Source organism: Anabrus simplex, chromosome 5, assembly GCF_040414725.1.
Source record: "Anabrus simplex isolate iqAnaSimp1 chromosome 5, ASM4041472v1, whole genome shotgun sequence".
NCBI lineage: Eukaryota > Metazoa > Arthropoda > Insecta > Orthoptera > Tettigoniidae > Anabrus > Anabrus simplex.
The window spans coordinates 147,969,479-147,995,227 of NC_090269.1; the positions used below are offsets into that span (position 1 = coordinate 147,969,479).

The 25,749-nt window shown below is 37.5% G+C and overlaps 1 protein-coding gene across 2 annotated transcripts in view; it reads left to right on the forward strand.

The window, feature by feature from the left end:
• Positions 1-25,749, forward strand: part of LOC136874711 (cubilin) — a 107,998-nt gene that overhangs the window by 19,734 nt on the left and 62,515 nt on the right. For both annotated transcript variants that reach the window (XM_067148360.1, XM_067148361.1), the window contains exons 2-5: positions 9,970-10,122; positions 17,533-17,663; positions 22,620-22,752; positions 22,833-22,958. In XM_067148360.1, the coding sequence (XP_067004461.1) occupies positions 9,970-10,122; positions 17,533-17,663; positions 22,620-22,752; positions 22,833-22,958 (543 nt within the window). The remainder of the gene's footprint in view (positions 1-9,969; positions 10,123-17,532; positions 17,664-22,619; positions 22,753-22,832; positions 22,959-25,749) is intronic.

A 25,749-nucleotide genomic window follows, 5' to 3' on the forward strand; every position in this document is an offset into this window, starting at 1 on the left:
TCTGAGATCAGTAGGGGAATCCACCGATTGGAGCTGAACGGTATAAGAAGAGGGAAAAGAAAGAATGCAAAAGGGGCCCAACCAACGAGGGGAGAGTTTTGCAGAAATATGTTGAGATGCAGAGCTGAGGGGGTGATTTTTAAGAAGAACCAAATCAAACAATTTGAATTTTGAAGATGAGACACGAGAATTACAAACTTTCTTGTGTACTTCCCTGGCCTGAAGGAGCTTATGATATGCCAATTGCAATTGGGAATGATTGAGACGATCAGAGGGGGTATCCAAAAGCGAGGGTAGATCCCAGGTGAGAGCCAGAGGGGTATTCAATTCGTGACCTAAAAAGAGTTTAGCTGGAGTGCAACCGGTACAGGTATTAATGGTAGAGTTGAGGGCAAGAACAAAAGAGGGAAGTTCAGTATCCCATAATTTCTGGTTTTGAGAATGAAAAATAGATAAAAACGTTTTCAGGTTGCGATGGTAGCGTTCAATGGTATTTGCCTGGGGGTGAAAAACAGAGAAAAACAGAAATTATAGAACTATTTAGAGGTGAAAATCGAAGCATTGTCGGAAATAAGAACCTTGGGGAGACCAGTGATAGGAAAAATGTGATTGAACAAAAGATTGATAACAATTTGTGAGGAAACATTTCGCAAAGGTCGAACAATAAGAAATTTAGAAAAACCATCAAACAGAGTGAAAATATATGAATTGGATTTAGAGGATTTAACTATAGGGCCAACAATGTCAATATAAAACTTCTCAGAAGAATAAGTAGCAGGAGAAGCAGCATAGGAGCCATAGGGAAGGTGATTTAAAGGCTTATGTTTTTGACAAGAAGCGCAAGATTGAACCCATGAAAAAATGTCTACGCATTTGCGGCCAAAAAAATTGGGAGGCAAGGCGAGCATAGGTCTTGGCTCTCCCAAAGTGGCCGCCGAGGGGCGAATCATGAAAATATTGGAATACCATAGATCGGAGACTGGAAGGGAGGAACAGGCGAGGGGTAGCCTTAGGGGTAGGTTTAAAAAGAAGGAGTTGCTGGTGGACCCGAAATGGGCCAGAATAAGTAGGGGAGGTAATTTCCTGAGAAATTTGTTGGCAGTACGGGTCAAGCTGTTGATGGTGCAAACAAGACTGAAAAGAAAGGGGAAAGTTATTTAGAAAAGAAACGGAAATTACAGAGTTAACGGGAAGGGAATCAAGTTCGGAAGTTTGAAGGTGGTGGTCTTCAAAAAGGCGGGAGAGAGCATCGGCAACAGAATTATTATAGCCAGAAACAAATTTCAAAGAGAACTTAAAATGAGACAGGCGGAGTAACCAGCGACCCCTGCGACCAATTTTTGGGGCATTATGAAGTAGCCAAGAAAGAGCCTGGTTATCAGTACTAACAATGAATTCACGATGGTCAAGATATTCTGAAAAGTGTTCTATTGAAAGAATAAGAGCAAGGGCTTCTTTTTCGTAGGTGGAATATTTTTGTTCAACGGGGGATAACAAGCGGTTGAAATAAGCAATGGGAAGAGTACGGTCATTAACAGTTTGTTGAAGGACAGCGCCAATGGCAATGTCCGAAGCATCCGTGGATAGTTCAAAGGTAAGATTAAAGTCAGGGATCTGTAGGAGAGGAGCATGGGATAATTTAGATTTCAAGAGATCAAATGCCATTTGTTGATGAGGAGACCAGTGAAATTTCACCACTTTTCTTTTGAGAGTGTTCAATGGGTCAGCAATCGAGGAGAAATTGGGGGTGTACTTGGCGTAGAAGCCAACCATCCCCAAAAAGGACCGTAAATGTTTCAAGTTAGTAGGAGGTGGTATCTTATTAATGGCGACGACACATTCGGGATCAACGGCTATACCATCTGAACTCAATATGTGGCCAAGAAATTTAATCGAGGTTTGGGCGATCAAAACTTTGGAGGGATTAACAGTGAGACCAACATTGCGAAGACGAGTAAGGACTTCGCGTACATGAGACAAATGTGATTCAAAATCAGGTGAAAAAATTAAAATATCATCAACAAAAGGAAAAAGATATTTGTATTTAATGTCAGCAAAAAGGGAGTCCACGAAACGCTGCATTATCTGGGAACCTAGATTAAGGCCAAAAGGAACTTTTTTAAATTGGTAGAGCCCATTAGGAGTCATGAATGCAGTATACCGGGAACTGATATCGTCCAACGGGAGCTGATTGTAGGCAGAATTAAGGTCAAAAATTGAGAAAAATTTAGAACCAGAAAAGTGTTGGAATGCCGAGTTTAATTTAGGCATCGGGTAGGCGTCATAGACAATTTTCTGATTGAGCTTTATCAACCACAAAGGCGGGGGAAGCATAATCGGAAGATGACGGAATAATAGTGTTGTCTTTAAGCATTTTCTGAAGCAACAGATTTAAAACTTCCACCCGAGGAGGGCTGAGGAAATAAGGAGAGGAGCGAACAGGAGTAGAATCAACTAAATCAATATGTGCAAAAAAATTCTTAACTGTTCCCAAGTCAGAGGTAATAACATCAGAAAATTCCGTGAGTAAAGCTTGAACCTGGTCAGAATGCATAGAGTTAGTAGGAAGTAGAGAGTGTGAACTAAAGGGAAAATCAGAGATGTGAATTAACGGAACAGACTTATCCGAAAAAGGAAAAAAACTTTAGAATGCACCGAATCAAGAAGGAGACCAGTATGCGAAAAAAAATCATATCTTAAAATAACAGGGAATGATAAGTCTTGAACAATCTGAAAAGTAAAAGGCCAAAAAAAGTGCTGCAATTTAATATGTAACAAGATACTACCCAAGATTTGTAAGGGTTGATTAGAAACTGAAAGACAACGAATGGAGGATGGAAGATATTGCAAATGGGGATTACTGTGAAGTAAATCTTTATAAAATTGGGAACTAATAAGCGATACTGCCGCCCCAGAATCAAGGAGCGCGACAGAGGGAAGACTGTTAGCAGTAACCAAAACATGATAACTAGGAGGTAAGAAGGAGACAGAATTAAAAATGGATTGGGAAGATGCTGATACGACGGTAGGCTGCAAAGGATGAGGCAGATTTTCCCCATATGAACGTCTACTGCCTAAGGACGCGGGTGGAGGGCGTTTCCCGAAGGTAAATTAGTACATTGACGGGCAAGGTGGCTCAGTAATTTGCAGCGATAACAGGTTATCGAAGGGCGAACACCGGGGGGAAATACTATAGGCAAAGAAGATTGTAAGGGGGGAGCAGTAATAGGTGGAGGAGAAACGGATGCATAGTAGGAACGATCACCTGAAGAATTTATAGTATGTTGTTGAGCTAGATTGTAGAGTTGAAAGAGGGAAACGGGGGGGGGGCAAGAACATTAAAAAGCATGCGGAATGATGGGGCGGCATAAAACTGGATAATAGAGATTAGTTCGGAAGTATTATAGGAAATATTTAAAACGTCACTACAAGTAATAATAGAGTCCAGATAATCATGCGCAGGTTCGTGGGGTAGCTGGTGACGTCTGATGAACTCGGTACTTAATTTGTGGCGTACTTCTAGGGGTAAGAAATAATTGTGTATTGCATGTCTCAATTCATACCAATTTGTAAAGTTTGACATATTATCCAACCAAAAGGTGGAAAAAAAACCCTGTAGTTTTGGTGGAAAGGAGGCCAATTAATTGGGGAAAAGAAGCAACTTTTATGTTCAAGAATTTGCGGACCGAAAACAACCAAATGGTAAGATTACGGGGATCTGTCGCTGATAATTGAGGAACTTGAAGTAACGACTGTGTAATGATTTGTACATTAAGGGAATTGTCAACAGATGTAGTAGTAGGTGCTGGTGGATGAGAATAAGGGTGAGGGGGGGCCATGTGATGTTCTAAGAAGGAAGGCTTTGTATCATCAAATTGGAAATCTGGTGTGGGGTTGGTTGAAGACGGGTATAGAGAGGGAGAAGAAGGAGAAGAAAAAGAAATTAAATTAGGTACAGAAGGATTTGGCAACGATAAATTTGGTGGTAGCGGAGAGGATAACAATGAAGAGTTGTCCCCTAAAGGGAAGTTATCCGAAAAGCAAGCCATGAATACAACCAGTAAAGAAAAAAAAGTGAAGATAGTCAAAATAGAAGGTAATCTGCTACCATGTGTTACGAATCTTCACACTTATGGCTATGTTTCCCAATCCCTTTAGGAATCATCAATCAATACCAGTATATTCCCAATTATTAGCAGGAACATCATTGCAAATATCAACAAGAGATCGATGCATAAGAAGTGAAACACTCCTGCGAATACGTTCTAGTGTGCAAGGCAAAGAACTCAGCAGAGCAGTGCGTAGGGAAAAGCGAGATATACGAATGTCATACTTCAAATGTTGACAATCATTCAAAACATTCAACAACATAGATCATGGGCCTTTTCCCAGGAGGAATTTCCATAGTAAGTACATGTTAAACCAAGGGAGAGGGAAAACAAAAAGAGAACTCCCAAAACACAGGTTTTAAAAAATTGAACAAATATATATTGAATCAGGTTCAATTAGATAACATATGTTTTCACAAGAGAGGGTAAAAATGGACCCAACGGGAATTTTACAAATAGATTATTATTTGGCTTTGGCTCATATAGATAGTTACAACAGAGGGTCAATAACCCGTAAATCACAATTATCTTTGATATGCACAGGTACGAAGTGAGAAGTTAGACCAGAATAAACCAATATTCTCAACACATTCAAGTTCCAATATGACTGTATTCTCATAGACCGAAACAAAATTAAGCAAGAACAAGTAACAGTTATTTTATGTTAAAGAGAACCTTTCAATACTAAAGGGGTTTACTTTGCGAAATGACACCACTATCCCCCAAAAACCTAACACAGCCTAGATAAAATAGGGAACACACAAACATCCAAAATATAAAGAATAGATACAGCGTAAAAGTTAGCAGACCACGATATTACAAATTTGCGTAGTAAACGTGAGAAAATAGGAACAGAAATGATGAAAAGGGGCGGAAAGACAGGAGCAGGACAAAATAACAAAAAACAAAGAGGAGGGAAAAGGAGATAAAGTACTGATCAGGCCGCCGAATCCGCTCTTTATATCAATGTAAGGCTAAAAGTTCACACATGACAGGTTAAGGTTAGAGCTGACCAAACATCACTTGTCCTGATCACTTCCTCCATCACAATCGCACCACAAGTTCAAAGTTTTCAATTTAACACAGCGTTAATCTCGTAGTGTCCTGAAGGGACCAAAGTTCGAACTCCAAGCAACACGTAAACCCAAATGAAAAGAATGAGAGCAAAATTGAATGGATGTAAAATTGAAAAAAAAAAAAATATATATATATATATATATAAAGTCTGCTCACCTAGTACGTAGAGAAGAGAGAATTAAAACTGAAATGCACACGGTCCAACCGTGTACACTGCCAGAGCTTCCACTGCCCATCACAACATTTCACTCACACCTGAACATCGAACAAGCAAAAGCGGGCCGTATATATACAGAAGCGAGGCGAGCTGGAGAACATGCTAGAAGCAGGTGACGTCACAGAGTTCGCGTAGAGCAAAGAAACAGTCCAAGCAGTGAAGTGACAGGCTTGAAGGCAGACAATTCGGATAGCGACGGAGTGCACTGGGTCAAGCGTAGAAGAAAAATAAGGTAACTTAAGCGAAATTGCACTCGTTACAGTGTGTAGTCAAATACTAAATTATTTTAATCGTATAATCACGCCGTACTTTAAGTTAATTTTGTAATACATGTGTAGGCCTAATATTGGTCTTTGTTGAGAGTTTTACTGCATGATACTGAATCAAAAGCTTAATAAACTATTATTACTGCACTTAAGTTGATAACTCTGTCAAAATTCTGTCAGAGGGACGGTGGTCGTAGAATGGGCTTCGCTCTACAGGTGACCACGGCTGGGCCATGGTTCGACGGCTCTGCACTCCGATGGACCAACCGAGTTGTGGCTCTGCTGTGGCTCTACGCCTCCGTATTCGGGAGCCCCACCGTCGGCTCTCCCAACAATGGTTTTCCGTGGTTTTCCATTCTCCTCTGCTAAGGCGAATGCCAGGACAGTTCCTAGTATAGACCACGGCCTTGTGCGGCCCCGCGGTGTAGGGTGCAACGCGTCCGCCTGTCACCCGGTGGCCCCGGATTCTCGGCCGGGTCAGGGGTTTTAAATTGTAAATGATTAATATTTCTGGCCTGGGGACTGGGTGTTTGTGTCGTCTGTAATGTTCCTTTCCTCACATTCAAAACTTTACACTTCTGCAATTTCCAAATACACGCAGATTCATAGCATATGGTGCAAGTAGGAGCAAAGGATCTTTCTAGGTCGACGCACCGAACAAATAGCATTTAAAAAAATAGACCATGGCCGCCAACCCCCTCATCTTCTACACCGTACCACATCTCCCTGGCCTGAGGACCACCGTCCCCTTCAGGGGCGGAATGAAAACATTTTAGTAGTAGTAGCCGTCACTTACAGAGCATCAAAAACTTACCATTTTGTAGCCCCCCTTTTTTTTGTAGTTTTGATGTGTATACATCTTGTTGCCTGTACATTTTCCCCCTCCTCCCCCCTCCCCACTTCGTATTCCCTATCACCACTAGTGATGTGAGGGAATGTACTGCTTTTGTTATGAGTTGAGCCCGGAAGTTAGCAAAATGCTTTTTTTTTTTTATCTGGGTGAATATATCGAAGTGTAACATAGAGACATACATGTTTTCGTACGTTTGGAAACGGTAGGACCAATAATTATTTTGCCTTTTTTGCCTATTTTAGATTCTGTAGCCTATTTGATAGTTTAATGCTTTTTAGCCTTTTTTAAAAGTCGTTGTGGATATTTTCTGCTGTTATTTATGTATTAAAATTAGTCATTGGAAAGGAAAACTATATAATTCAAATGTACTGTATTAATAATAAAGAAACAATTCATTTTAGCTTAATAGATAAAAGAAACATTTACATAAATGATATGAGAGGTGTCAGGTTGCTATTGTTTTGAGAGGAAGAGCCATTTCGTAACCATCCTCTGATAACACTAATCAGAAGCAAAATGGAAGAGTTGCGATACTACGACAAATGAAGGAAATGGCAAGAGAAAGGGAAGCACCACGAAGAGTCTAATACAGTCGAGGTTGGAAAATAACAAAAATTGACCAAGGGAGGTCAGACAGGAAATGTAAAACCAAGGAACCTGGCATACGTAAGTGGAAGCAACGCCAGAGGCTCTGGTCCCCCTTTTAGTTGCCTCTTACGACAGACAGGGGATACTGCTGATGTTATTTTTTTTGCTAGGGGCTTTACGTCGCACCGACACAGATAAGTCTTATGGCGACGATGGGATAACAAAGGCCTAGGAGTTGGAAGGAAGCGGCCGTGGCCTTAATTAAGGTACAGCCCCAGCATTTGCCTGGTGTGAAAATGGGAAACTACGGAAAACCATCTTCAGCGCTGCCGATAGTGGGATTCGAACCTACTATCTCCCGGATGCAAGCTCACAGCCGCGCGCCTCTATGCGCACGGCTGCTGACGTTATTCTATCATCGTCACCCACAGGGGGATGTAAGATTAAGCACTAAAATGTGATGCACATGTGTGTTATGTAGCTTACATTAAAGCATCTTTATTATTATAGTGCCCAATTTTTGTAATTATAAATGTTTATTTTAATTACTTTACTGCTTATTTCTTAAATATCAAGTGCTCATTTGCCTGCCTATTTTAGCAAAATTAAATGCCTGAACTTCCAGGCTCTAGTTATGACAGATGTCTGCATACAGGCACGCGGACTCCGGGGGTGCTACGGTGCTCGAGCATCCCCCAAACATTTTGTGGGTATATTCAGCACCCCTCATCCACAGACAGGGCGAAGAAAGATAAAAAAATAGATAATAACAGAAGAAAAAGAAAGAAAAAGTGGGGAATTTTAACTTTACACCGTAGTTTTTAACCCTCGCAATACTAAAGTGTTTTTGTCCCATGCATTACCAACGACGGGGTCTGAGGAAACCACTAAGAAATTTTTGTGTACTTTGTTCTCAATCACAGCTGAGGTACGGGTACCATATATGGATATTTTATTTTATTAATTAAATCCGAGTCATCCAAAACTTCATCAAGATTGATTGATTCCAGAGGAAGTTATGTTACTAAAGGTCGCTTTAACTATCCCCACTTTTACATGTACTTTGTACGTCAGAACATTCTTTTTCCGCCCTGAGAAGATTAAAACTTATCTGCGCGGTAACATGACGCAAGGAAAATTGAACAACAATTGAACACTTCCTGCATGTGCTGTGGGGAAGGAAAGCAGGGATTTTTTCTTTTTCCAAGGTCATGGGTAAAGGTATGATTCACCCGCTTGCCGCATGCATTGGTCAGTCTGGCAGTCTTAGTCAGTCAATGTGTCTGTGGAGTTCTATTAGCATCTTACTTTCTTAATGTGTAGTCAGAGAACAGATGACATAGTAATATGACGAGAAGATGAAATGGAAGAACAAGTTACTGTATGGAGCTGGAAGACAGAGTAATATGGAATGAAAATAAGTGTGGAGGAGAGTAAGACAGTAGGAATGATGAAAGGTAATAAAGATGGAAGAGTGAATATTGAAGTAAATGGAAGACCATTAGAAGTTGTGAAAAGGTTCCAATACTTAGGGAGTATACTTGCAGAAGATGGGAAAATAAATTAAGAAATTGGAAGGAGAATCTAACAAGCCAATAGAATTTAAGTTACCAATGTGTGAGAGGTATAGTGTGGAACCAGGACATCCCAGAGAAATGCAAGCAAATTCTGTACTCAATGTATTGCACACCAATTGACATACGATCCGAGCACACGGACAAAAACAAACTGTGATAAAAGCAGAATCCAAGCAGCTGAGATGAAATTTCTTAGAGGAATAATTGGGAAGGCACAAAGCGATAACACAAGAAACATTTTCAAACGAGATGGAGAGAACTTGGAAAAGATCATTTTGCAAGGCAAAATTGAAGGCAGTAGACCATGAGAAAGAACAGCAAGTAGATGGATATATCAGGCGAAGAAGATCACTGGTCTACCACTTCAGATCATATTAAAGAAAGGTGAAAACCGCTTGGGATGGAGACATCTTGTCAAGGTTGCAACACAGAAATGATAGAGTTATGAGGTCACGACGCTCAGTAATGAGCACAACGACTAACGATGATGATGATGATGATGAAACTGCAAGACAAGATAAAGACCAGTAAACTGAAATGGTATGGACACATGATGAGAATGGAAGAGGATAGAGTTCCAACGTGAGCATTTACAGAGAAAATGATAGGGGGAAGACCCAGAAAGAGGTGGATGGATACGGTGAAGAAGAGTAAGCAGAAGAAAGGAGTAAAAGTAGAAGAAATATTAGAGGAAGGAAGGGAGCAGTGGAGAGATAGACAACTTGGTAGATAGACAACCCAACCCAGGAGACTGGAAATGAGAAATGAATAATAATAAGAAGGCTGTCTAGTTCATTTTCTGAAGATCTTGGAGAGTTTTACAATATTGGACCATGCATTTCACGTTAAGTTTTTCAGAGTGTGTGCTGGGTGCACGAACACCCTGAGCTGCATGCTCCAGGTATTCCTTTAACGCATTAAAGTGCAATTTTCTGGAAAATGATTACAATTATGAAGAAAATGCATAGGAAAATTAATTCTAAACTATGCTTTTATATATGCTTTCTTACTGTTTATTTTGGATTCTATTGGTTGAAGCCTGTTAAAATCAGTTTTCCAGCATCAAAATGCATATGAATATTTCTAAATACAATTGATGGGCTCCCTTCTCTAATAAGATTAACTGTCCAGGGTCCTGGATGCTTGTTTAAGTATCTGCTATCCTCGTACAGTAGTATAATGATAATCTTGAAAAGGAAAGCTTTATAGTGGTGAAATCAGCTGAGTAGTTTCTGAGATAAGAACTTTTTTAATATGAATGTAATTGCTTGTTTGTTCACAGTTTTCCCACTGTTCTCTGTTGTGAGGTTTTCCAATGCTCATTGTCTGGGCAACAACAATCTCAATGGCACCTGCTTTACCAGAAGAGAGTGCACCAGGTACGGAGGTCTCGCATCGGGCACCTGCGGCAATGGACTTGGAGTGTGCTGTGTGGGTGAGTGGTTTCCATCTTTCAGTTTCCAGTGGGATTTCCAGCTTTTAATATTTAAAGTAACTAGTGCTTTTATTGATTAGTTCAGGAGTTTCCAAGCATTTTTGACAGATGTGTTCTTTTGGCATTGTGTTCTTCCGAGTAGTTACTCATATGAAAATCATTCCATCAGACTGTGTTGTCCCCTCCAAAGTAAACTGCTTGACTGAGTCCAATGGGAGACATTCTTCAAATAAAATAGTTACTTGATAAATAAGAGCATAATCAAAATACTTCAGATATACGAAGCATGTTTTTTAATTAACTACCGTACCATTTTTAAATATGGTCGCTGCAGCACTTTGATCGCTGTTCAGAGTATGCACGCTCAGTACATACTTCTATAGGCTATCCACAAACGGCATTATGGAAGCATTTTCCCGTATTGAAGTTTGTTTGTGCGTAATGGAACATGCTGATGTCGAAACATTTTTTGACCAACAGGACTGGAACCGGCTAACCACAGAGTCAGATCATACAAATTTGACCCCTTAACAATCATGACCACTGGATGGGCTGCATTGTAAATCATGGAATACTTTTCCTTTTGTCCTCGTGGCCTGAAATGAAGAAAATAAATGTTGCTAAATACAATTTTTATTTATATGTAAAAAAAAAAAGTTACATTCTTTGCATAACATGTAACATATTTACAAATATATCAAATGAAATCCAAGCTTAACCATATCAGAACCCCAATTCGTCAACATCATTAATTTTCAGACTGGGAGAGTTGGCCGTGTAGTTAGGAGCGCGCAGCTATGAGCTTGCATCCAGGAGATAGTGGGTTCGAATCCCCCTGTCGGCAGCCCTGAAGATGGTTTTCCATGGTTTCCCATTTTCATACCAGGCAAATGCTGGGGCTGTACCTCAATTAAGGGGAGACCCTACTGAGTTTTTCAGTCAAAAATGGTCCAGAAACCGAAAATGAGATTTTTCCATCAGATGATATTTCATTCCTTGCCGCGCATTGTGATATAATTATTTTGCTTGTACGGCCATTTTTAAATGCTCTGCGGGGGCGTTAAAATGACACGTGCACTTCAATTTGAATGGACACGCCCACTTCCCTGCAGATAAAGTGGCATAGCTCGAAGATTCTTTTGTGTTTCAACTTGATTCTTGAGCATGATGTTTAGGAATGGCCTAGTGCTGCCATCTGTTATCTTATTTTTGATGATTTGTTGAAGAGGTGTATTAGGGAAAAAACTCAAAATCCAAATGAGAGTTTACACTCTGTTATTTGGCATAAATGCCCTAAACAGACCTTTGTTTCCAAAGCAAGGTTGGACATGGCTGTTGTAAATGCTGTGGGGGAGTTCAATATGGGTTCCGTAGCCTGCCAAAAGGTCAAAATGGCAGTTGATGGCAGACAATTGAGTGAAACCACTTACAAAGTGGGTCATGAACGTGACAGAGACAGGAAGCAGAAAAGTGCCATGAATAGTAAAGAAGACAAAAAAACTGTTAGCAAGAAGCAGAAGCAGTCAAAAGCAGTTGCTGAAGAGAGAAAAAGGACTAAGGAAGGAGAAACATAGGTGCTGGGAAGTTCTGATGAAGGTATTATTACTTGACAGATGTTTATTTATAAAACTATGTTTTTCTCAGAACTAACAATTTCAGATGTTTAAAACATTCCTTGCACAACAGTTTTTGCACAATTACCTTCAAACTGTGTCCTCACACTCTACATTATAAGATTCATGAAACTTAGTATCCGTTTTAAAATGTAATTATAATTTTCAGAGATATTGGGTGTGAAATCCAAAATTTTCATAGGTTTTAACATGGTTACGAGGTGTAGCGAGAAAAATGGAAATAATTGGATAACCAATGGATTGTTTTTGAAATGAATACCAATTATTATTAAAATATGTGTTGTGACTATTGTAAGAAAGTTTCAAGAAAATATTTTCAAAAATATTGTGCATGGGACATTTTGAAAATGATGTACTTTTTTTCAAAAAAATTGTTATAAATTGAAAAATATCCATTCAAATTCATTCAAATGTTATAATTAGCTTAAACTTGCTTATCTCAATGTACTACCAAAATTTGGTGAAAATCAGATAAGAATTGTAGAAAAATTAAAACTCAGTAGGGTCTCCCGGCCACAGCTGCTTCCTTCCCATTCCTAGGTCTTTCCTATCCCATTGTCGCCATAAGACCTATCTGTGTCGGTGTGACGTAAAGCAAATAGCAAAAGAAAAAAAAAAGAAAATAATTCATTATTTTCAGTTGTCTATAAGCAAAGGAATGAAATATGTAATTACCAGGGCTCGGAAGGTGAAGGCCTAAAAACTGGCTAAAAATGATCTAAAAAATAAATAAGGTCTAAAAACTGGCAAAAAGGACATAAAAATGCAACCCAAATTCATTCATAATTTTAGTTTTAATTTCATATTTAATGAAGGAATATAATGTTTAAAAATGCAAAATTCTGGTGGTATGCAACAAACTGTGCAAAAATATACCAGTGAAATACTTCTTCTTTCAGGCATTATATACTTTTATATTTGTGATAGTACATATATCACACCCCAGAATTATATGTAGAAGTTAGAGATATTATTATCAGTATTCGATTTTTTAAATTATTATTATTATTATTATTATTATTATTATTATTATTATTATTATTATTATTATTATTATTATTATTATTATTATTATTATTATTATTATTATTATTATTATTATTATCATTATTATTATCAGTATTTCATTTGTATATTTTGCCATTTATATTGGTAAGCTGGAAGATATCCTCATATGTAGGTATGAGTAATTTGTTTTGCACGAGTGGGGAAACATTGCTTTAATAACTCTGGTAATTTGAATGAGTCATATGGCTACCCCAGTGTTTGTTGTGATGTACTTGTGTCGGGAAATTCATGAGTCATGTATATATCCCAGCCTGATGAGATGAGCTTGTTGTTGTATTAGGAAAGTTTGGTGATTCATGGAATATACCCCAGAGTTTGTTATTGTCTTGGGAGGAAGAAGTAGTTCAGGGCTTGGTCTTGACTAGAGATCACTCATGATTGGCTGGCAAGCACCAATCCAGACGTATCATCTGAGAGGAGGGGGATGTTGATGTCTATAAAGGTTGATCATACGGCAGCAACAAAAAACATTGTATGGAACATTGTAAGGGTGATTGTAGAGGTGATTGTAAAGGAACGAGAAGGAAGATAACTACAACTACAACTACAACTGACGCACTGTACGGGAAGGAAGTGGTGCTGATACACGGTACTGGAATGACACGGCTGCAATCGACTGGACTTCAAACGTTCGTGGAGCGTAGTCTTGTTATGTTCGTGGAAAGTGGCCGATTGTGGAGAGTGCTTGCGCATTAAGTATTGTAGCACTTGTGGCGGCCTAGCATTATATGTTGGTGAAAGCTATCTCAGACTTTCCATAAATTTATATGTTGAGGATCGACAGACGTGTGTATATATCTTTACAACAAGTGTTAAAATATGTGAACACAGTAGTACAAGGTACAGTATCTGTGTGATGTGATAACTGCCGATTATGAGAATCGGTAAGTCGAATTGATATAGAGACAGTGAAGGGTATTTATCTTCATACATGTACATTGTTCATCGGACTATCTACAAATGGTAGCTTAGTTCTCACTTTCGTTTTCCCACGATTTTCATTATTATTGTTGTTGTTGTTGTAAATATGGAGTCTTCCAGCAATATTTTATGTGTGTATTATATGTATAATGTTGTATGTTGATGAGGTGCTCATGCACGGAATTTGTTAAGAATATAGTTAGCTATTTTAGAATAAGTGTTATTGATGAACCTAGGTGCAGTTCCTACCTAATTAGTTGTTTTCAGGAGGTTAGGTAAGGCCTGCAGCAGATGTACCAGTACGCAGCATTATGTACACGCCCTGGGATATAAAGTTTATCATGCTCTTATCTAAATTCGAGGGATCCATTCTGGTGAACTCTGGCGCCCATACTACGGACATTTCGGTTAATTATGCTTATTAATTTTATTAAGTTTTGAGTAATTTTATTTATATATTTTTATTTATTTGTTATTATTATTATCATCAAAAAAAGTTACATATTAACATAATTTAAAAAAAGAAATTCTGTGATTGTTAATGAAGTACTAGCAGAATTTAGAATGAAATATATTTTCCACCTACAATGAATTCAGTGAACCCGCAATGCACGTACTGGAGAAAGAAACTGGAATCATATTTGGCTCAACCATGCTAGGGTTACAGAATTTAGAATTTGAAGACCTTACCTCAGTTGGCTTGCAGTATATCACAATAGTCATCTCCAGGTTCTTAAGTGTAAAGGATCGTTGGGATTTCAGACAGCACGTTGTGAAACATTGAGAAACTTCTTCCTCATCAACGGATGTTAAGGGTTCATACTTGAAGCAAGTGAGAACTTCCTCTTCAAAAACACTCACATCAAAATTTTCTTCTTTCGATATTTCACTTATCTTGCATATCATTTTTTTTTTTTTTTTGCTAAGGGCTTTACGTCGCACTGACACAGATAGGTCTTATGGCGACGATGGGATAGGAAAGGCCTAGGAGTTGGAAGGAAGCGGCCATGGCCTTAATTAAGGTACAGCCCCAGCATTTGCCTGGTGTGAAAATGGGAAACCACGGAAAACCATCTTCAGGGCTGCCGATAATGGGATTCGAACCTACTATCTCCCGGATGCAAGCTCACAGCCGCGCGCCTCTACGTGCACGGCCAACTCGCCCGGTTGCATATAATTTGATACCTCTGGTTTTTACAAGCACTAGTTTCATTTAATTTCATTTCATCCTCTCTCTTGTCAGATATGGTTCAAGCGTATATGTAAAGCATTTAATAGAAAAAAAATATGTTCAACAGGTAATGGATGAACTAATGATGATTTGAATTGAGAATGGGCAGTAAAAATGTAATAAAAATTATAACACTATAAACATACCTGTAAAAAATACACACTATTGCACAAAGAATGACATGTTTCGTTCTACAAGAACATCTTCACATTCTATCAAATCACTTAAATCATGCTTAAATATGTACAGTATTTTTATGTTGTGGAAACTTGTCAATGATAGAGAGTTAGGTGATGATATGAACAAGTATTAACAAATGATGATTTTATAAGTACTTAAGTAACAGCGTAATAACATAATGAAAAACAATATTCTGTACTTATCTGGATTGCCGAACCTTAGTCCGTTGTTACCAAACACTATTTCACGACAGTCGTTATGGTGTTGGTTGAGTACTTACAAAATCATCATTTGTTAATACTTGTTCATATCATCACCTAACTCTCTATCATTGACAAGTTTACACAACGTAAACAATACTGTACATATTTATGCATGATTTAAGTGATTTGATAGAATCTGAGGATGTTCTTGTAGAATGAAATATGTCATTCTTTGTGCAATAGTGTGTATTTTTTACAGGTATACTTATAGTGTTATAATTTTTGTTGAAATTTTGTGTGTTTGACAAACTGGAAATTTTTTTACGTCTTACTTGACTAAGTGGACACTGAAAAGTATGGCTTCCCTCTTAACTAGTAAAAATATAGTCGAAAAAGGTGAAGAAACAAAAAACAAAAGCTGTTAAGACCTAAAATAGGCTATAAAAGGACCAATAAGCCAAAAATGCTGAAAAAAGGCAAAAAAATGACAATTAAACCCCACCATATTCTGGCTACAATGACCCATAATGAACATATATTATATTGGGCCTCATCTTCGGACATCGAGAAATAAAGGATTTTTCATGAAATTCTGAGCCCTAGTGATACATGAGAATCCAGGCCCTATTTACCACTCTTTGAGTTATCATTGTCATTGCTCTGAAAATGATCTTGATTGCAAGATTAAAACACGTCAGCTTGTAATAATTATAACATGACCGAACATGTTAGTAATAATAGCTTTGTGTCGCTCTTGGTAGCCTAGAGCAGCATGTATAAGGAAGACTCTCCAGTGAGGTCCGGCTCCATGGCTAAATGGTTAGCGTGCTGGCCTTTGGTCACAGGGGTCCCAGGTTCAATTCACAGCAGAGTCGTGAATTTTGGGTGTATGTGTAGTCTTCATCTTCATTTCATACTCATCACGATGTGCAGGTCACCTACAGGCATCAAATCAAAAGACCTGCGTCAGGCAAGCCGAACATGTCCTCGGACACTCCTGGCATTAAAGGCTATATGCTATTTCATTTAATTTCATTTCTTCCTTGAGCGTGGAACGGCATGTTGTCTGTAAGAATGGTGGGGACAGAACAAACACCTGGTTCCTGAGCTAAGGGAGATTATAAATTTCTTGACCCTGCCAGAAATCGAACCCGAGGCCCTGAGAACCGAAGATCGAGACATGGACTAGTCAGCTATTTGAGTATTATCAAATAGTGTTTGTTAGAATGACTTCTCCCTCTCCTTACCATACTAGCTCTATGTGAAATAATTTTGAAATTTCCAGAAAGATATCTTGAAGGATACATTGATGAGTAATGATTCCAGTAATGGCAATTGCAAATTTGAAATGGGGGAGGGAGGGGGGCACAAAAATATATAGACAACAAAAAGTATCCAGGTTTGAGTGATATAGCAGGTGGAGGGTGGAGGTTGGTACACCAAAATTGAAGAAGAAAAAAAAAGACATAACTACAAGTTTTGTGATGCTCTCTGAGCAAATTTTGACAGAGAGGTAAAGGTTCACAGTCTATCAACTTAAGTGCGGTAATAATATTTTTTTGAGAATTTAATCCAATAACATACAATAAAACTTTCACCAAAGGAACAATAATTATGCATGTATTACAATTAAATAGAAGTACAACGTGATTATACAATTACAAATCATTTAGTATTTGACTACACACGAACAAAGTAACAGACACATTGAACTATATGGCAGACCGATGATGCACGTGGAAAGTGGGTGAATCATACCTCAGTGTCCATCACGTTGGCAAAAATATACCCCTGCTACCCTTCCTCACAATACATGCTAAGTCTCCACTACCTGCTGTGGTGCTGTACGAATCAGGTAGCAGCAAGAAATGATATTTTGTGCATATTCTTGCTAAATATTTCTTGATATTTAAAGAAATTAAAGGAAAGAATGAGCTGATAACACAACACAGTTTGTACAATTAAAACAAATCCTATAATTCCTAGTTTCAGGTGGTCAAAGTGGAAGGCAGCCCCATCCCACCTCCCTCTAATTGCTGCCAATGAATGATTCCTGCCTAAATGATAAAATTTGTAAACTTTCAATCAAGGAATTTTCCAGACAATTCAATAATTGAAGTGTTGTTCTATGTCATGATAAGTTAAGGAGAAAATGATGTACCTGTATTTTCAGTCCAGAAATCCTGCGGCACCACCTCAAATGTAAACTGCACGTACTTCGTGAACCCTGGTTTTCCTGGCTTCTACACTGGAGGCAGCCGCTGTACCATCAGCATCAACAAGTGCAATAATAATGTGTGTCAGGTGAGTCATTTGTAGCATCCTCCAACTCCAGTAAACTCGCCACTTCTTATCTTTATATTTCCTCATGTGAACCCTTTTTTCCTGCACCTCGAATTTCACGATCTCTATCCAATGCTTTCTTTGTCTTTTTGTTTCTACAATGAGCTTGAAGTATTTTCTTCCAGCTCTCACATTGTCCATTTTCAATACATGCCCATTCCACTCCTTTAGGAACTTGGATTCACATCATTTCTGATCTTTTGATTCATAGTTCTGATGAATCTCACTTCTGTTGCTTGAATTCTGCTGAGGTCTTTCTCCAAGCCACAATACATAGTTATTTTGGCTTTATGAGGTATTTTGCTGTCCCAGATTTCTGACTTGATGGAAAAAATTGAACGCTTTCTGGGTCCTGCTCAATATTCCTTGTTTGACTGACTATTTTGTCTTTAAAAATTGTACTTCCACTTGAGGTGGAAGCTGATTCTTATTCTATGCTAACTTCTTCATATCTACATAACTACAGCAAACTCTGTCCAGATAAATCACCAGATAAATTTGCACGGATAATATGATTTTGTATATTTTAATGCACAACAAAATGTTGAATAACACAGAAGATACAATACTGTTTGAAAACACAATAATGTCAAACAATAACCATTTTTACCAATAAAGTAGGCTAATTTAAAAATTACTTATGGCTATTGATGGTAAAACACTCTTGTTGTACAAAAAGTTAATTCTGTTTGCTATTTTTTAATGTCTCTAACTGCCTCAACATAATCATTCGCTAATTTCTTTTCTGATTCTCCCTTCTTGAACTTGTCAATTAATTCAAGCCTTTGTTTTAAAGTTAAAAGCACTTTCTTTTGCTTCGTAGCCATGACTGCTATCGTAGGATACCACCAAAGAACTGCTATAAAGTACACGGTTTGGTGCTTAGTTCTCGAACAAAGCAGCCAACACACTTACAGTCAAGAGCGTGCTTGAAGTTCATACGAATTCAAAATGTCGCGATTAAAATGAAGGAAATGAAATAAAAATAATAATTCTATAAACTAGTGATGGGATAATTAATACAAAATAATTGATTATTTGATTATTTCAATTTATTTGATTATCCAATTATATTTTCCATTCGATTATTCATTCAAATGAATGAGGCAATCAAATAGTGAACATTTTTTCTATCCGATTATTTTTCGATTATTCACTCGAAACTGCCTTCGAATCAAGTAGACAATCGAATAGTGAATTTTTCCATTCGATTCTATTTTCAATTATTCATTCGGAACTGCATTCAAACTGAATAGTGAATGCTTTTGAAATGATCAAATGAAAAGTGATGTTATTAAGACAATTCACTCATTTAGTTTCAACATTTGGACATACGTTTGGAAAAAGGCGTATTTCTATTTTTCATAAGAGTTCATCTATTTTCTTATTTCAATCAATTATCCATCCGACACATTTAAACAAAAAAATTGATTCATTACGCATCCGAATATTCTATGCGATAAAGCTGAATGATATTTGAAGCTCATTTGATTATTTTATTTGATTATTCATTCAATTATCTAAATAATCATATGGAGATTATTCGAATATTGAAAGTATTTGATTATGCCATCACTACAACTGAATGGTATTTGAAACTCATTTGATTATTTTATTAGATTATTTATTTGATTATGTAAATAATCGGAAGTATTTGATTATCCCATCACTACAATAAACCTCGGGGATGCACGGATAACCCGCATCTGGATAATTGGGAGTTTGCTGTAGCACATTCTACATCTACTGTAATCTGTCTACTTCAACCATTCTTACCACCTATACTTCCCTTTGAAACTAACTGAACAAGTTCTGGGTGCCTTGCGATGTGTCCTGTCAATCTATCTCTTTACCAAATCTTTTTCCTTTCATCAATATGACTTGGAATTTATTCATTTTTTATCTGATCTCCCCATCTCACTTTTGACATACCTTGAAGTGGAGAGTAGAGGTAGAAAAGCATTTTGTAGATTTTTGTCCTTCTGGCAGGGCAGGTATATTAACTTAACCATTGTGGTTTGATTTTGTAGTGGTCCATATTGACTACAATCTCTACTCATTAAATATAACTTTGATAATTAAAATTCAGCCTTGTCAGTCATCATGGGGAGAGACAGAAGCTGAAGTAAAGAAGAAACTTAACGAATGGAACAATACATTCAAAAATTTTGGACTGAAGATGAGCAAAACAAAGACAGTGGAAATGACCATCAACAGGGAAGGAACAAGCTCAAACCTATTTCTCAAAGGAGTAAAAATCAAATCAGCTTCCCACTTCAAGTACCTTGGAAGCACAATCTCAAAAAAAGCACTGTTAGGCAAAAAATATTCTGCAGGACACAGAAAGCATTAAACTTCTACAGTCAAGTCAGAAATCTTCTCTGGGACTGCAAAATACCACAAAAAGCGAAAACAATCATGTACCACACTTACTTTGTACCAATTCTCATGTACGGTTTAGAAACATGTACTCTACTAAACAAAGACTTCAGTAGAATCCAAGCAACTGAAATGAGATTCATTAGAACCATAAACCAAATTACCAGAAAGGACAAGATCAGAAATGAAGTGAATAGGAAAGTAGCTGGTATTGAGGTTCCTATTACCAGTGTCATAAAGAAACGCAGACTTCAGTGGTATGGGAACATAATGAGAATGAACCTGCCAGGAAATATTTTGACCTTAATCTCATACGATCACAGGGAAGACCAAGAAAATGCTGGATAGAGACTGTAAGATCAGATGTGGAGGAGAGAAGACACAAATGGGAGGATGTACTGGAACAGAAGATGTATGAAGACAGAAGGAGATGGTGAGTGCTTGTACACCACACCCAGGAAACTGGAGTTGGGAAGTGATGATGAGCCTTGTCAGTACTTAGAGTTAATTAATTAATTATTTAGTATTACGTTATACAATGTATACGTTTCGAGGACCTTTATGTCCTCTTCCTCAGTAGTTTTTTCACACTACCAATTATCTCTTGGACCTCTTTACATCAAACACCAAAGTTCTAAACATTTCTTAATAGAAATCTAATATGTGTCATAATTAAAATAAAATATATCATTAATGTCATAAAAGAACACTATGGGACGTTAATTTTAATAAAATGATTATATTCTCAGGTAATAGACAAGGATGATTTTTAAGAAGATTGTAAATAGAATAGTGTAGTTTTAGTGTTCATGAAGGAACAACTCGTTATTAGCATCACATTCAGTGTCTTCCCATCACTTTTGGCCACTGTATTATGTGACACTGAATAAAAGTGCAGTAAAGCCAATGCAGTGAGTTTGCAGTTGAGATCAACGGTAGGCCCCTATTCTGTAAGAAAGAAGTCCGTTCTCTTTTTTTCAGATCTACTTTACAGTGCAGGAGTGAAAGTTTGGTCAGCTAAGTTGGAAGTAACAGGCATGGTTGCGAGTATAGATGGGAACAATGGCAGGAGGGCACTTGTAATGGGGAGATAAAGGAATGAACTTGATGGCTGAAGTTGTGTGTATAAACTGGCCTTGCTAGTGTGGTCACGAGAGGCGAATGGAGGAGGATAGGTTGCTTGGGAAGTAGTGTGAGACTAAGATGATGCAGCTGAGACAGATTTTAATGATTTAAGGTACAAAGTCCAGATCTACTGTACTCGGCATGTAAGGTTGTACATTAAAAACAAATATCACTGCCCTATCTCTTTTTACAATGGCTCATCATGGCTGCCAACTTGACTAGTTACATATTAAAATTAGCAGACATAACCATAACAAACTAATCTCAATGTTGTGAAGATATTTTCACAGAAACAAGGATGAATGGGGTAACAAACCGAATGAATCATAATTACATTATTTCTCTGTAAAGAGCCATTGGAGACAACGGGATACCAATATACTCCGAAGGTGTCCCTGAACAACCTCCGAAAGTTTGTCGGTGGATTTCAGGTTCACCCTGTGTTATATATATATATATATCATATGCATATGCTGTAAGTTAGTAAGAATACACAAAGGCTATGTCTGCAAACAGTAACACCATGAAGACAATATGAAGTTACATTAGGTTGATAACAAAATCTCCTACCAATTGAGCTGATTCTCATTATGTCAGAAACTTATCATAGAAACAAGTTTAAAATAAATTCCTACCCCCGATAATTACAACTCTACTTATCATTGCCGTGTCACTGCAGGAAATGTCTATCTTTGCTATGTCTTCCTTTTTCAATTCTTCATAGATATTTATGATAGCCTGCTGAAGAGAGCTTTGTAAAAGACAACATCAGTTCCCTTTTCAGAGTTCTTACAGATTTTCCTTGCTTCTTAAACATTATAATCAAATTCTACACACAAACTGGACGAAATGAGACTGTTATTAATAAATTTGTGCGTATGTCATTTCATACCAACTATGCTATTATATGCATTATTTGAACATGCCACAATTCTGCTTACTTGGTATTATCCAAATTGATTTACAATTCTACAGAAAAAGAAAATGTACAGTACTTATTCTCGCAAATCTAATAGGAGTGACTTTTCACAATACAGCAGTGGCAGTATATATAATCTCGCAAGTCACAACAAAATTATGAATACATAGTACCAACATGCAAGACAACAGTAACTGTAACATGTATCGGTGAGTAGGATACCTAAATTGTACAGTTAGCAACACTGAATCAAACCCAACAGTTAGAAAATAACTATAAATCTCTACCTTCAGTATTGATAACGGTGAAAAAAAGTAATGTTGTACCCTTAGGGTATGCGCTTATATGGCAAGGAGTATAGTTGCAAACACAGGGTTGTGGAATCCCTCAGTAAATCAGAGAGGCTTGCAGACTGAACACTGGAAAATGTATGTATTTTGTGGAGAGTCTGAGAAGCAGCACCATGAAATATTTGCTCTTTATATTTCTTTCAGGTGAGACTGGATTTTCTTGACTTCTCTCTGGCTCAGCCAGATGTCAACGGAAACTGCCTTAACGATTTCTTGTCTGTGACCGGCGGAGCTACTTCAGTCCCTCGCATATGTGGAGAGAACACTGGCCAACACAGTGAGTGCTATCAAAATTGTTACAACATTGTTATGATAATTCGAAACTTGTTGTTTTATTGTACTTTATCTCTTTTGCAGTATACGTGGATTTTGACCCTGGCTCAAATCCCATCCAAATTTCTATTGACACCAACACAGCATTTGCATTTAATCGTAGATGGAATATCAAGATAACACAAATACCTTGTTGCAGCAATGAACTAGGTAAATACAACTTTGAGATATGTAAGAATAGAATTTAATACAATGAATAGAAAATTAAGGCTTTCAATATACAGTAAAACCTGTAAAAACCTGTAAAAACCACCCCTTTAGCGACTGATTCTTTAAAGAACTGCTTTATAACTCGATAAGAACAATGTCATTTTTAACTCTTGTTTAAGGACCACTGACCACCCTTCAACTGCTGTTTTCTTACTTTTTACTACTTGCAAAAGACCAGAATTATAAATGACTACCTGAAGTACCTGTCACTGACAGGATAAGTTCTTGACATGTGCATAATATATTTTTGGTTGTTGCCGAGATTCTAGGTACATAGGTGAACATGCCTCTCCCTGTCAGTGGCCTGTCATGACGTACTTGCTGCCTTGTTTCCTGCGGCCCTTTGCTGTTTCATAGTGTTTTGTACTATTGAGACCTTGATTTCATCTCTTCCCTCTGGTATAAAAGAAAGCCAAGTTTCGGGTTCCGATATTATAGGTCTTCGTGTGTTGTGACTGTGATATTAGAACATCCGATGTAAAGGGAGTCTTTCTTCCTCCTTTTATTATGTTCCTTCATGACTTTTTGTCATTTCGATAATCATCTTTGCAATTTTTCTTGCCAATATACGCTGATGAAGACATGCTTTTTTCACATTAAGACAATCATAACATCGACAGTTTCTGAAGGCCATGATGGAAACCTTCCGAATCCAAGTGGGTGGCATTAGTGGTTTAACAAGCTGAATTGTGTTTTATAGGCTGATTCATATACTTTGTGCTGTATTGAAGTGTATAGTGCACCAGTTGATACCTGTGCTCCCATTATAGAAAATTTTCACTAAATAAGTGAGTTAAATTTTTGCCAAGATGCCAGCCATTTTGATTTATTTTGTTCAGTGTTGATTTATATGTCCAGTAGCTTTAGGTTTATACAGAGAAGCTAAAGATAAACCAACGCCATCTAGGTGATAATTCTAACAAAGCTGAAGATAAACCAACGCCAACTAGGCGGTAATTCTAACAAATTACTAAGATAGCCACTTGTTATCATATAAGTGTTCTGTGTCCATTAATCATTCAACGTCTGAATTAGGCTATGTTCTCAATATTTTTGTTTCTCTCTTCTTGCCATCTTTAACTCTCTTTAAATATCCTACTATGATACCTTCACTTCATTGTTTGCATTTACAAGACAAAGTATTTTACACATCACTACTTTCTGATAAATTCTACAGTTTCATAGTAATAGTGTCTAAAGGCCTAATAACATATCATCATTGACAAATATAATCTGTAGCTATATTATCGAGATTATGCATCCTGTACTATGGCTAAAAATGACATGAATAAGAGTACCACTGATAACAAAACACAATGTCAATTTTGCGGGCAAATGTATAAAGGTCTTAAGATACATATAAGTAAATCACACCCAGAGCAATACAGAGCCTGCTTGTTGAATCCACCTATGACCATACCTAGCCAGTCTAAGATTCCACCTTCAGATCCTATTCCTATTTCTAGTTTAAATGGTCAGTCAACGAAGTTGGAAATAACCTCTGATCAAAGAGAGCAAAAAAATAAACCTTTCCATGACGAACTGAGTAAATGGTTAGGTATTTTTCAGCATAAATTGAATGATGCTGAATTCAATTAACAAGTCGCTAATTTTGTAAACTTCCTTGCCACAGCTACAGACCTACTGCCAGGTCCAAAGAGTCCAGTTACTAGATATATCGAAGCTTGTAAACGTGGCACTTACAAAAACAACAACCGACAATATAAAACCTCCAGTAACCCACAGAGATCCTCTAAGAATGATTGTGAACAACAGAAGGCTAAATTTGAGTATGAACTGACTCATTATCAATATTTTTACCAAACGAGGAAAGCAATTAGAAACATTTTAAGTGACAAAAGAACTAATAATTTGAAACTAGAGAAAGATGCTGTTGAAGGATATTTTAGGAACAGATTTGAAACTCCTAATGATTGCATGAGAGACTCCTATATTAATTATACGAATGATACCTTAAATGATACAATTTCAATATCTCAAGAGTTAGTTTTCTCCATTATCAAGAGCATAGCAATTGACACTAGCCCGGGTCTGGATAAGGTTTTATTGAAATCTGTTTATGATCCACTTACTGCTAATATTTTAGCCCATATCATCAGAAGAATATTTGAAAGTGGGTTCATTCCTGAGGTTCTCAAGGCAGCAAGAACTGTTCTTATAAATAAAGGCGGTGAAGAGAATGATCTGTCCAAATGGAGACCAATTAGTATTTGCTCCATTATTTGGCGCATATTTAGTAAGATCCTTGATGAAATTGTAAGGGAATACATCCCTTTGAACCAGTTCCAAAGAGGTTTTGTCATGACCCCTGGCTCTTTCATTAACGTAAATATTGTTGATGGAATTTTACGAACAGCTGTAATGAAAAAGATTTCGGGCTGCGTAGTATTCCTCGACATCAGCAAAGCGTTCGATAGTATTGGACACAATCACTTAAAGGCGACAATAGAGAACTCTATACTACCCAGATTCATTAAGAAGTTACTAGCCAACCTTCTCACAGAAAACACAACACAATTTCAAACTGCTCGTGATCATACAGATAAGATAAACATCAAATGTGGAGTGATGCAAGGAGATCCCATTTCACCTTTCTTATTTAACTGGGGTAAAAACCACATCCTTGATGAACTCGCAGACATAAAAGTATCAGAAATGTATGGTTTTCAATTGAGTCCTAACACTGTACCTTTAACATCCCTATGCTTTG